The sequence below is a fragment of the Alnus glutinosa genome, chromosome 9 (assembly GCF_958979055.1).
Source record: "Alnus glutinosa chromosome 9, dhAlnGlut1.1, whole genome shotgun sequence".
In the NCBI taxonomy this organism is placed as follows: domain Eukaryota; kingdom Viridiplantae; phylum Streptophyta; class Magnoliopsida; order Fagales; family Betulaceae; genus Alnus; species Alnus glutinosa.
In genome coordinates this window covers 29,011,426-29,023,800 of record NC_084894.1, presented here as the reverse complement: position 1 = coordinate 29,023,800, position 12,375 = coordinate 29,011,426, and the positions used below count along the sequence as shown (strand labels likewise).

The 12,375-nt window shown below is 38.5% G+C and overlaps 2 protein-coding genes across 2 annotated transcripts in view; one reads left to right on the top strand and one right to left on the bottom strand.

The window, feature by feature from the left end:
• Window positions 1-42: 42 nt before the first annotated feature.
• Window positions 43-1,353, bottom strand: LOC133877267 (NAD(P)H-quinone oxidoreductase subunit N, chloroplastic). The gene is made up of 4 exons (XM_062315508.1): window positions 820-1,353; window positions 594-710; window positions 427-512; window positions 43-277 (listed from the first exon to the last, which is right to left on the bottom strand). The coding sequence occupies exons 1-4, from the start codon at window positions 1,282-1,284 to the stop codon at window positions 214-216; spliced, it is 732 nt and encodes a 243-aa protein (XP_062171492.1). The 5' UTR covers window positions 1,285-1,353; the 3' UTR covers window positions 43-213.
• Window positions 1,354-4,542: 3,189 nt separating this feature from the next.
• The window catches only part of LOC133877523 (ABC transporter B family member 25, mitochondrial), a 28,118-nt gene continuing 20,285 nt past the window's right edge, over window positions 4,543-12,375 (top strand). Inside the window, exons 1-13 of the mRNA XM_062315858.1 lie at window positions 4,543-5,205; window positions 5,310-5,516; window positions 5,601-5,787; window positions 5,989-6,050; window positions 6,270-6,313; window positions 6,785-6,887; window positions 7,115-7,222; window positions 7,597-7,680; window positions 7,804-7,864; window positions 9,368-9,513; window positions 9,613-9,729; window positions 10,259-10,344; window positions 11,688-11,776. Of these exons, the coding sequence (XP_062171842.1) occupies window positions 4,861-5,205; window positions 5,310-5,516; window positions 5,601-5,787; window positions 5,989-6,050; window positions 6,270-6,313; window positions 6,785-6,887; window positions 7,115-7,222; window positions 7,597-7,680; window positions 7,804-7,864; window positions 9,368-9,513; window positions 9,613-9,729; window positions 10,259-10,344; window positions 11,688-11,776 (1,639 nt within the window). The 5' untranslated portion in view covers window positions 4,543-4,860. The remainder of the gene's footprint in view (window positions 5,206-5,309; window positions 5,517-5,600; window positions 5,788-5,988; window positions 6,051-6,269; window positions 6,314-6,784; window positions 6,888-7,114; window positions 7,223-7,596; window positions 7,681-7,803; window positions 7,865-9,367; window positions 9,514-9,612; window positions 9,730-10,258; window positions 10,345-11,687; window positions 11,777-12,375) is intronic.

The window sequence follows — 12,375 nt, the reverse complement described above, 5'->3', positions numbered from 1 at the left end:
TTTTGACTCGGCTGTTGCAAAAATGTACTCCAACAAGATCGGTTTGGGTGAAATTTGTGATTGATTTCTCTTGGATGAAATTTATTCTGTACTTTTTGCAACATTTGTTCAAGAAAAATAGAGCTTAGGGGCCTTTTCAGCTGAGAGGAAGATCAGAGTGAAGCTTGAAGGAGGATAAATGTGTTCTGACTTCGTCTATGTTGACTTGTGTTGTCACTCTCCCTCATTTATAGTTAGTCCCGCAATTTCTTTGAGTGGCTTCCACACAAACTTTCTCCTGCGAATAGATTGAGTTGTTGTCATAAACATAACATTCTCTGCTTTCATGCAGTAGGAAGAAGGTAGCAAAAGTATGGTGCCGTGGATAGGCTTAGGTTTTATTAACTTGTCTGTACGTGCAAAACAAACGAGTTTTGGATGACCTACCAGTTACCACATTCAGCAATGACCCTGACTCTAGGGCGCAGCGTGGGAAGCAAAGCGAGAAACTGCAATTCCGACTTGGAAAGAACCTGTGCAAAGGTATGCAGGACAGTAAGACTTGGTTGCAGCCTTGTAGGGTATATACTGAGGTTTTTGTTAATCATGATTACCTTGGCTTCAATTATCCAGACCACAAGTCCCTTGGCATCAGAAGGCAGTGCAGCGAGCCTATAATCAACCTCTGGTGGGAAATACCACCTTACAATGGGCTGTTTCCCTAAATGGGCCTACACTTTAACAAAGCAAATAGCAAAACTAGATATTTCAAGAGGACAAAAAGGAGATCGAAAGAAATTGTATGGATATAGTAAGGCTTTGGGCGCATAATGAACTCACAGGGCAAACGGGGTGAATCTTGGTGAGGGTGGTCTCAGGATCTCCAAGGCCTCGAGCAGAGAGGTCCAGGAAATAGTAGCCCTGGTATCTGAGTCGGTTAAGGTAGCGGCCCTCGTAGCCTCCCTCGTGTGGGGTGTATATGGCAATGGCTTTGTGCTCTTCAACGTCCGACAGCCAACGGCCCAGATCAAATTTCAACAAATCCCCTCCTATGAAGTCCCCAATGCCTCTGCCATTACATCTCACCATCCCAATCCTTCTCTTTGCCTTAACATATCCTCCTTTCAGTCCAATCGTCTTAATGTTTCTCTTTCCCAAAATCGTTATATCTATCAAGCAGTTCTTTCTTAGTCCTTGCTGCTTCTGCTGGAGATTGAGCGTGGCCGGCGCTCCATAGTTCAAACAAGCTGCAGTTGCCATTCCCTCGCTTTTGCGTTCTAGTGTGTCTAATCCAGAGACAAACATTGATAGTAGGGTAGAAGGATGGTCATCACATGAAATGAAATGGAAAATCAGAGTGTATGGTGGAGAAACGAGATAAGAAGTCAACACTCTTTCATATATATGTGGATCTGTAGGACTGTTGTGACATTTAAATGACTGTTGTGACACTTAAATGAAGGAAGCCGTACTATTGAAGTCTAAGCAAAGGCGGGGTAGTTGTAACTTATAGGCCCAAGTTCATTTTTACGGGATCAATTTGAGAAATAATCAAATTGGACATCTTGCTTTTCAAAAATATAGTTTAATCCATCAAGTGTAAACTTCCAACCCACCACTCAAAAAAAGAAAAAAAAAAAAAAGTTAAACACCTTTTTAGTACTTGTAATTTAAAGTTTTTATTTTTTGTCCCCTACGCTTCAATTCGTATTACAGATGGTATCTGTGCTATGAGAAAAGACAGAGATGATACCTCCGCTCAAATTTCCGTCCAAAAACTAATGGTTGTCCACGTGTCTACTCTCAGGTGTTGACACATGCCCCATGCATTAAAAAATTAAAAATAAAAAGCTTTAAAATTTAAAGAAAAAATTAAAAAACTAAAAAAAAAAAAAAAAAGCATTCAAATTTCTTTCTTTTTTATTTATTTATTTATTTCTTTAAAAGAAGAAGAAGAAGAAGAGGGGTAGAGCCACCCCCCTTGGCCAAAATGGGGGTGGCCTAACCACTCCCAAGGGTCAAATCCCTTTATTTTTTTTTCTTGCTCTTTTGCCCTTGAGGGTGGCCGAACCACCCCCGCCACGGGATGGTTCGGCCACCCCAGAGGGCCAAAGCCCATTATTTTTATTTTTATTTTTCTTGCACTTGTGCCTTTAGGAGTGGCCAAACCACCCCAGCCACACTCAAACCGGCCAAGAGGGTGGCTCCTCATTTTGATTTTTTTTTTTTTTTTTAAAGCTTTTAATTTTTTAAATTTTTTAATGCATAGAATATGTGTTAGTACATGAGAGTAGACACGTGTCAATACATGTTAATACCGTTAGTTTTTGGACAGAGGTATCATCTCCGTCTTTTCTCATAGCCTAGGTATCATTTGTGATACGAATTGAAACACATGGGACAAAAAATAAAAACTTGGGGAAACTTCACAAAAGGGTATCAAACTATCAAGCGTTTTCAATTAAGGGTACTGAAGTAGCAAAACTGTCGATTGAGTGTATGCATTTATCAAATCCGTGCAATGTCGGGTATTCCGTCAGGCTCCGCTGTTAGTTCCTGACGGCACCCATCACGTGCCTGTCACGTTATTTTTTAAGCAAATTTTCCCTTTATGCTCCTCTATTAAAAAAATATATTCATTTAAATCTATTAAAAAAATATATTCATTAATCTTTTATTAATCAATTAAAAACTGATCGAAAAAAAAACTGATCAGAACAGACCGTGATTAGGGATTTTGCCGTCAAAATCTTCGTTAAGAAGAGAGGGAGAGATCGTGATCGTGATTTTTGCTATCAATATCTCCGAGTTTTTGTTTTGGGCCATTTAGGGATTAGGGATTTTGTTGTTTAGGAATTGGGTAGTGGTTTATTAGGGATTTTTGCCGTCAAAACCTCCGGCCAATGATGTCTTTCAGCCACAAGGAAGACCCTGTTAATTTCCGTTGTTCAACATGAAATATTCTTCCAATTCTTAATTTCCGTTGTATATACTCTGTTAATTTGGTTGCTTTAAGAATGGGGTATATTCTTCCAACTCTTCTTTGGACGAGAATTAATAGATCATGTCTTTAAGCCATGAGGAAGACTTGTCCAACCTCGCCGGACCCAAAAAGCCCTTTCTGGTGGAGGAGTACACGTCAAATAAGCCAGATTGGGAAGCTTTGACCGGAGATTTCAAGTTCAAGCTTGAAGTTCCGGTCGCTATGCTCCCGGCTGAAATCTTCGGCACGGACCCATACCTGTTCTGTCCAAAAGTCCCGAGATGTTCAAGTGGTTGGAAGAAGCTTATGGGGTTGAAGAAGCTGTACCAGAACACTAACCCCAAAACTGAGAGCCACAAAACGATGTCGTGGTTGTTGTCTTCGAGCACGAACCCTAAGTCCCTGAAGTATTTCCTCCATAGGAGCTCGAAATCTTCATCATCATCATCCTCTGATGCTTCGTCGTCATCGTTCTCTGACCCTTCACAGATCTTCGTCGTCGTCGAAATCTTCGTCGTCATGGAAGGGTGTTCCACTGAAGAGGGCTTTTTGGGTCCGGCGGCTTGGATGGGTCGACAAGGGGCATCAAGTCTGATACCTTTAGTAAAGTTTGATACGATGATGTATTGAACGTGGGATATCTTTTTGTAGTTTTGTGTATTTGAGCATTTTGTTAAGGGGCATAATAGGAAGAACGCCCTTAAAAATCACGTGGAAGTCACGTGGCTCCACTTCTGTCAAGATTTAACATCGAAGCCTGGCGAAATATCCAACATTGCACGGTTTTGATAAATGCATACACTCAATCGATAGTTTTACTACTTTGGTACCATTAATTGAAAACGCGCGATAGTTTGATACCCTTATGTGAAGTTATCCTTAAAAACTGTAAACCACATGCACCAATGCCTTATTTAACCAAAAAAGAAAAAAAAATTTGAAATACAACCATTTCAAGTACAATGACACAGCCATTCTCTTATAGCCATACGTGATACATCTTATCTGTTTGCTAAATTAAACATAAAAAAATTCTCCCACAGACAACGTCGGACAAGGTTCCGGTTGTCTATATACATTTTTTTTTTAACGAGTAATGTTTCTTATATAATTTTTATACAACTATAACAATTTTTTTTTAAGATCAACTATTGAATATTTAGAGTTTATATGTAGAAAAACAAATATAATAATTGATCATAAAAAAAGAAGTTAAAATTGTGTAAAAATTATGTAAAAATTATATAAGAAACATTACTCTTTTGTTTAATAGGCTCTTGTTGACAAAGTTTAACCGTGTGTGTGATCATCTGCACGATTTCATCGCTTATACATTAATAGGCTTAAGCATGGTCGTATGTTATGGCGTCCACGTCGACGTATATACAGCCCAGCCCATAGGGTTGAGTTAGGCGGTCATATATATATATAGCCCAGCCCATAGGGTTGAGTTAGGCGGTCTATAGTCTATACATTAATGCATTTTCTTGGTAAAACTGTTTTTTTTTTTTTTTTTTTTTTTTTTTTTTTTTTTTTTAAAAAAAATTTAAAAAATTATAAAAGCATAGTTTGATTTCGTTGAAATTTGCAACCAGAAGCAGAAGCAAGAGAGTGTTTCGGGCGTCCAAAGGTTAATTATAACCCCCCGCCCTGGCGCCTATCCAGCCGAGGACTTACCAGGCTGTAGCCTGTGCCCTCTCTGCAGCACAGCACAGCGTGGGAAGCGCTGGGAAATGCTTTTATATATAAATAAATAAATAGTCCAGCTTCCGTTCTTTCTCTCTTTCTGCCTCCGTGTATCTGCTTGCGATTGAAATTTGGGGTTCACTGTCTTCTTATATCTACGAATTGGGAAGTGGTGGACTCAGTTGAATAAAAATCCCATAGAAGAAAAAAGAATGCTCGGTGCCGCTGCATCGCGGAGCTGCCTTAGGGCTCCTGGGCTCCTCCTCCAATGCAAGATTCTGTCGTCTTCGAGTGCTAGTGCTGCCACTCTCTTACGCTCCTACCGCCCTCCTCCTATTCCTCTTCTTCGTAATTCAACAATCAACAAACCAACTATCTCTGTCGATGCCACTGCTGGTGGTGGCCCGCGTCCTCTCTACAGCAACGCCATCTGGAATATTAGAAGACGAACTCATCCCAATCTCCTCAAGGCCTTCCTTTCCGATTCACCTTCGCCTTCTTCTGCTTCTTTTTCTTCGTCCCCCAGCAGAGCAGCCAGACCTTACCCTCAACATCCTGTTAGTCATCGTATCCAGCTTTTTTATTATTTCATCTCAACATTTCATGATGCTCAGCTAATTAATTATTACTGTATTGGGTACTCTATTTACTTGCCAAACAGAGTTCCATGCTGAATGGGCGCCTTCTGTTCTCAACCAAAACTGACACTACCGATTCGAATAAGCTTGAGAAAGCCAAGGGACCTCCCCAGAACGAAGTTGCCGACACGAAAATCTTCCGTACTCTTGCCAGTTACCTATGGATGAAAGATAACCTCGAGTTCCGGCTCAGGGTCGTCACTGCCTTGGCTTTTCTCGTTGGTGCTAAGGTTAGTGGTCAGTAATCACTACTCACTACTGTTTCACCCCGTTCCCTTCTTCACTGGGTCTAATTTTATTTGTCTCTTTTTCAGGTTTTGAACGTTCAGGTGCCCTTCCTCTTCAAGCTTGCCGTTGATTGGCTAACAACAGCTACTGGAAATGCTACTGCTCTAGCTTCCTTTACTACCGCCAATTCAACTGCGTTAGCTTTTTTTGCCACCCCAGCTGCTGTTTTGATTGGATACGGGATTGCACGCACGTGTGCTTCTGCTTTCAACGGTACTACCACATGAAGTAATTGCTGATTCTTGTCTACATGTCACTGTTCTATTACTACTTCCATCTTTAACAATATATGCATTCCCATTCCATGATATTAGAAATCATCTTCTGCAATTTCTTCTGTGATTTTCTTGGTGATTTCTCATCATCCATTCATTTCATTCTTTCTTGTAACTGGATGCAACTCTCTTGTGGCAGAACTGCGGACTGCCGTGTTTTCTAAGGTGGCTTTGCGAACAATTCGATCAGTATCGAGGAGAGTATGTCTCTGCAAAAGCTTTTTCATTTATTCATTGGAGTTTACAACATCATTGCATTATGCATGTCCAACGCTTTATTGCCCAATATACCATTGGCATTTATACATCTCTCTCGTTCTTCTTTTTCGTCATTTCATGTTTCCTACTAGTAAGATGCTTCAATAAACCCCAGCTAATTCCTTCAACATGACTGATGTAATCGTATCTAACTTTCTGCAGGTGTTTTCACATTTGCATGATCTTGACCTTCAATATCATCTTAGGTATTGCATCTAACTCATAGAGAATTTTGTTGTTTTTGTTCCTTTCTAGAAGTCTCTAGTTGTTTCTATGAACCAGCACCCTTGTGCATAATTAAGTGGATGCAATTTTTAATCTCCCCCAGTGAACTAGGTCATTTCTCGGTTATGTATTAGTCTGTTTTTGGAGTGAAAAAAAGATGCTCTACTTTAAATTTGCATTTGTTCAGTATGTTGTGCCAATACTCAAGTGCTCCAATAGTTTCAAAGTTATATCTCTACGCAATATCAATGAATAAATATAGGGTGACCGCCCTTATGCAATAGAAATGTTTGTGGTGATAGTTTTTTTGCAATAGAAACACTATGAGCAGCTAAGTCACATATGTTTCTTTCTCTCACTTGGTCACTTTATTTCCAGTTGAGAAATGGGTGTGTTAAATTGAATTCTTGTAACATATGTTTCTTTTTCTCACTTGGCTACTGTATTTCCAGTCGAGAAACGGGTGCATTAAATAGAATCATTGATCGTGGTAGCCGTGCAATAAATTTCATTCTCTCATCTATGGTGTTCAATGTTGTACCCACCATCTTAGAGGTAAGAGGATGTGGATTTGATTGTTATATAGCTACATAACATTTATGATGACACTGGATTTTGTACATCTGAATGCTTCTGTATGAATGGAATAGTGACACATGGATGTTTATAGCGGGCTACATTATGGCCTTTTTATTGGTTACATTTTCTTATTACGTTATCTTCCTCGCTTCTGCTTCTTTCTTCCTGAACAACTTCTACAGATTTAACATGTATCCTTCCAGATATCTATGGTATCAGGTATACTGGCATACAAGTTTGGAGCACCTTTTGCATGGATTACTTCACTATCAGTCGCTGCATATGTTATTTTTACATTAACCGTGACACAGGTATCATTTCTCATGCCAGGTCTTTATCAATAACATGTGGATATGGTTCCAAGAAATGGAACTTATTGTACCTTCATTTCCTTTCTTTTGCATGGATATATTAGTTCATTTTTGTAGGCATTGCAAAAACATCTTAAGCCATTTCACAATGTTTAAAAGTGTATGTGCTATTGTCTCCTGATGGTCCTATGAGCTTGAATTTATAAAATACTTTTTCAAGAATTTTTTAGGTTTTTTTTTTTTTTGGTTTGGGGGGGGGGGTTGTTGTTGGGGAGTGGAGTTTGGAATGGGAGTTCCCCCTCTCTCTCTGTCTCTCAAGAAGGTGAAACTTTCGGGCTTACCATTCTGAATTAGGGTTTCTTTGTCTTTTCCAGTGGAGGACTAAGTTTAGAAAGGCCATGAATAAAGCTGATAATGATGCAAGTTCAAGGGCAATTGACTCACTTATTAATTATGAGGTGAGGCTCTGATGAACTTTGTATGCCTGCATTTCTCCTTATCCGTTATTTGATGCCTTATTTTCTCCCATTCTAGCATTTTTTCTTTTATGTTTTCACGTTATGCTGTGTTCTTTTTTTCAGACCGTCAAATATTTTAACAATGAAGCTTTTGAAGTTGACAAATATGATGAGTACTTAAAAAGTAAGTTGTCTTGGTGTCACAGTAGTTTCTACTTTAAATTATTAAAGTAATTTAATAATTGGGGTTGCTGCCAAGCCCTTGTAAGCACTAGCAAGGGATGGGATAGTGTCTACGCCTGCTCGAGACGAGGTCTGTTAGCCTCTTCTTCGGCGTGGCTTCCTTCTCCCAACCAGCGCGGTCCTTCCTTCATCAGATGTGGGTGGGTCTTCGCTCTCTTCAGTCCAGTCTGTGCTTGGGTGCCCTCCTCTGTTGTCTTTCTCAGAGATGGGTGAATCTTCGAGGGGAGGTGGTTTTGAAGAGATTGGTGGTCCTCCCGGGGTAGTGATTGATCTTAGCTTCCATTTTCTAACTTTGGGGGTCTCCCACGAGGGGAATGTGAAGGGATTTTTAGACTTTATGGCTTAAATTGATGCGGAGTAGCGTCAAGAGGCTCCAGTCTCCACTTCTAAATTTAAAAGGAGTCGTGAAGTGAAGAACTTAGAGTGCACGATTAATTATGATGCCAGGGGTTTTGGTTCTAGCCGGGGCAAGGCAAGAGGGGCTCTAATGTGATGTAATAGTCTATGGGTTTTGTGGGCTGGTTATGTTGGGGTGTTTGGGTTTCCTCCTATTTTTGGTTTCACGGGTGTTTTTCCTCTCTTCCCTCTTTTATTTATTTATTTATTTATTTTTATTTTTTTCCCTGTTTTATTGTCCTTTTTGTATACTTCCTGTATGCTTAGGGGCGCCTTTACGCTTTTTATATACTTCTTTGCTTATAAAAAAAAATTATTAACACAATTGTATTGGGTATAAAGAGATGAAGCCCACTCGGTTCTGTGATAGTGAGGGGTGGATAGGCCTAGTTGCTGTGCCACCTCATTGAGAAGACATTTTTTCCTTCTTCATTCTTGGTTCTAATGCATGAAATAATTGGGGCCTTCAATGTGGACCACAGCCCTTATCATTAGGACAATTGACAAATTTTAATGAAAAACTACCATACCAGATTTCTCTCTCTCTCTCTCTCTCTCTCTCTCTCTCTCTCAAATGGACAATTGCCCACCTTATAGGCTGTCTTTTGTGTGCACAATACCCAGCTAATTGGGTGGGGTAGGCTGGGTTTGGTTCCCAATTTCGGAGCCTGTCTGGTTTTTGATGATTGAACACAAGGTTGCCCTTGTGGGGTTTAGGTTTAAGAAGCCCTGTCCTAATTCTGCTCTGTTGTCACTTCTATCCTTATATGGACTTGGAAATTGCTCCTGCTTCATGCTTCTAAGAGTTTAAAAGATGATCTTCTGTGACCAACCAATCGATTTCAATATGTGTCAGATTTTCTTTTTCTATCTAGCACTAATGTAGTTCAAGGGCCTTTTTAATCTTTAGCGTTTCCAGTTGTTTTTCTTCCTGATAGTAAGGCAAAAATGCAAGTTATATCCTTTCATTTAAACTATTATCATCAGAAATTTATCCTAATTGAATCTCAATGCTCTTTCTGTTGTTGTTGGGGATTCTATTGCTCAGGGTATGAGGATGCTGCTTTAAAAACGCAGCGTAGCCTTGCATTTTTGAACTTTGGCCAAAATGTAATATTTAGCACGGCTCTGTCAATAGCGATGGTGTTATGTTCACATGGAATAATGAATGGCGAGATGACAGTTGGTGATTTGGTAAAATATGTTCTTATGCACTTCCTTGTAATGAACTTTGTATGTTACTAAGTGATTGAGTGGTGGTCACACAAATTGTGGGTTAATGTCATGATACAGGTCATGGTGAATGGGCTTCTCTTCCAATTATCTCTTCCACTGAATTTTCTTGGCAGTGTCTATCGTGAGACCATACAGAGTCTTGTTGACATGAAGTCCATGTTTCAGTTACTGGAGGTATTTCTCAAGGGACTTCCTACAATTCTCGTGTAGTTTAATTTTCAATGGCTGTTATGGTTTGTTTTGGTTGTGTAATTTGTCTATTACATTGGACCTTCTTTCATATTAGTTGTGTTTATACCTTGTGATTTATTTTATAGGAGTTAAGATCCAGGATAAAATTGCTTTTGCGGCGACAAATGCTGGGAAAAAAGATTTCTGCTTATTTTGGCTACAAATGTTTTTCTTTACTCATTTCACTTTCACAAAGGCTTTGCACATCTGTTGTAACAAGACAGCAAAGACATATTTCATCAACTCTTCTAATGAAGACAGGAAAAGGAAATACATACTCTATTGTTAATTTATATTTGTATAATATGATGCTCATTATTCTTTTAAAGATAGATGGACTTTTTTCTCGCTTTACAAAAGGTTTTTTTTTTTTGTTTTTTTTGTTACTGTTCTTTGTAGTCTAAATTTTATTTCTCAATGTCTGTTTCAAAGTTTTCCCATGGCATTTTTTTTCTTACTATGTTTAATGCAGGAGAAGCCTGAAATTAGAGATAAAGATGACGCAAAGCCTCTTAAGTTGGATGGAGGGAGCATTCAGTTTGACAATGTACACTTTAGGTAGCTGATTTTATATTTTATTTTTCTGTTTTCCAGTTATATGGGAAGAGTTTTTTTTTTTTGATAGCTATATGGGAAGAATTTTACCTAGCTATTAATCCAATATATTGGTTTCTAGGCATAATGATTGAAATAGTTGCATAATTTGATGGTGTAACAAGAAGCAGAAGGTGGTCATCAGTTGGGATTTGTCCTATTTGAAAAATTATCACGTCACATATTTCAGACCTTCTCCTTTAAGCCATCTATTTCATACCTCTATCCCAAAAGTCCAAGCTAGATAGGAAGTAGGCTAAAAATATATATATCAAGCACTCACACTAACATCCCAAGACGAGCATACCTCACCTAATAACTGTTAAGAAATATGGCCCTTGCACATGGGTAATAGAAGAGATTATGGGAGTAAGTTGGGGTCACCGAAGCCTCATAGTCCACCAAGCTCTGGTTTTGTGTTGGTGATCATCATTGCCAAAAAAATTGTTGGGAAGTGTGCTAAGAATGCACATCAAGCACAAACTAACACTATCAAATGTTGGGTTGTGGATCTTGACTTGCAAGCACATGTACGAGATATTGGTAACCTTGAAGACTTTCTTCTGTGTCATGTTGTATATTCAGCCTTAACATTTAACAACTCTTTTATTTGTTACAAATAGACAGTCATAAATAAGCTCTTCCATTTACCTATTCAATATCTGCAATGTCTTTGGGCTGGATAATAGGTTAGTATTCTGCTTAAAGAGTGTATTTGTGTAATTTCTCAAGAGTTATCCTGTATAAGTTTTTTTTTTTTTGATAAGTAATTTCAAATTCATCAATAAAGCGCAGAGGGACACAACCCTAATACACGAGAAGTATACAAGAGCGCCCCTAAAAGGGAGGAGTAGGTAATAAATTTAGAAAGTCTACAAAAGTAAAAACACCTAGGTGGCAAAGACTGGACGCTAACCAAAGAAATAGCGTGTTTATAATTTGTAAGTTCTGCTTTGGGTTCTAAATATCCCTCCCACTCTTGGATTCATTATTGAGGTAAATTTTTTACTGATACTTATTTGTATCAACCTACAATGTTCTGCCTATTCCTGGATAACTCTGATAAGTAGAAGTGTTTAGATCTCTCTCTCTCTCTCTGACTCTGACTCTTGTTCATCATAAAGTACCATGGAATTTTCAACGTTGTCTATAAACAGTGTGCATGTTTCTGGTCTTTATGGACTACAAATGTGATGCATGATTACCATGGAATTCGATTGGAGATTTCATTTACTGTATTAATCTTATCGATAAGCTTACTGCATTACTGATTGCTAATGCATTTCAATTGTTTTACTTAAATGCAGCTACCTTAAAGAAAGAAAGATTCTTGATGGGATATCTTTTGTTGTACCGGCTGGGAAAAGTGTGGCTATTGTTGGAACCAGTGGTAGTGGTAAGGATTTAATGTGTCAGAACTCGTCATTTCTCCTGATTATCTGCTATAATTTTGAAATTATTAAGTAAGGATAAATTACAGTGAAATGTCTCATACCATGAATTGAAAATAGATAGCACTCGATTTCTAGTTTGTAAATGAACCCACGGGCTTTCATAATATGCTCATAGATCTTGGTTCAGACACTCGTTAAGGAAAGTAGATGGAAATTCTTTTCACTGCTGTCCCATGACCAGTTAATAGGTATTTACTTTTTTCTTTTTTTCTTCTTCCTATTTTCCAAATATATGTATCTGATTAACATAATAATGCCACTGACCCTACGAAAAGCAAAAAGGGAAAAAAATGAGGGAGAGAGAAACTCACCACTCTTCCTTCCCTCTCCACCAAGAAATAAAAAATCATGTGGATTTCCGAAACATCATAATCTTTTTCATGATTCACCAGATCCTGCCTCTTTAGTCTCACAACCTCTATTTTCTCTTTTTTCTTTCGATGATGATCTGGAACTATTTTTTTCACTATAAATTTCGAGGTTGTCCTTGAAAAATGCCTTGCTAAGTCAAGTGCAGGTATTTATTCTAGTTGCAACCAAT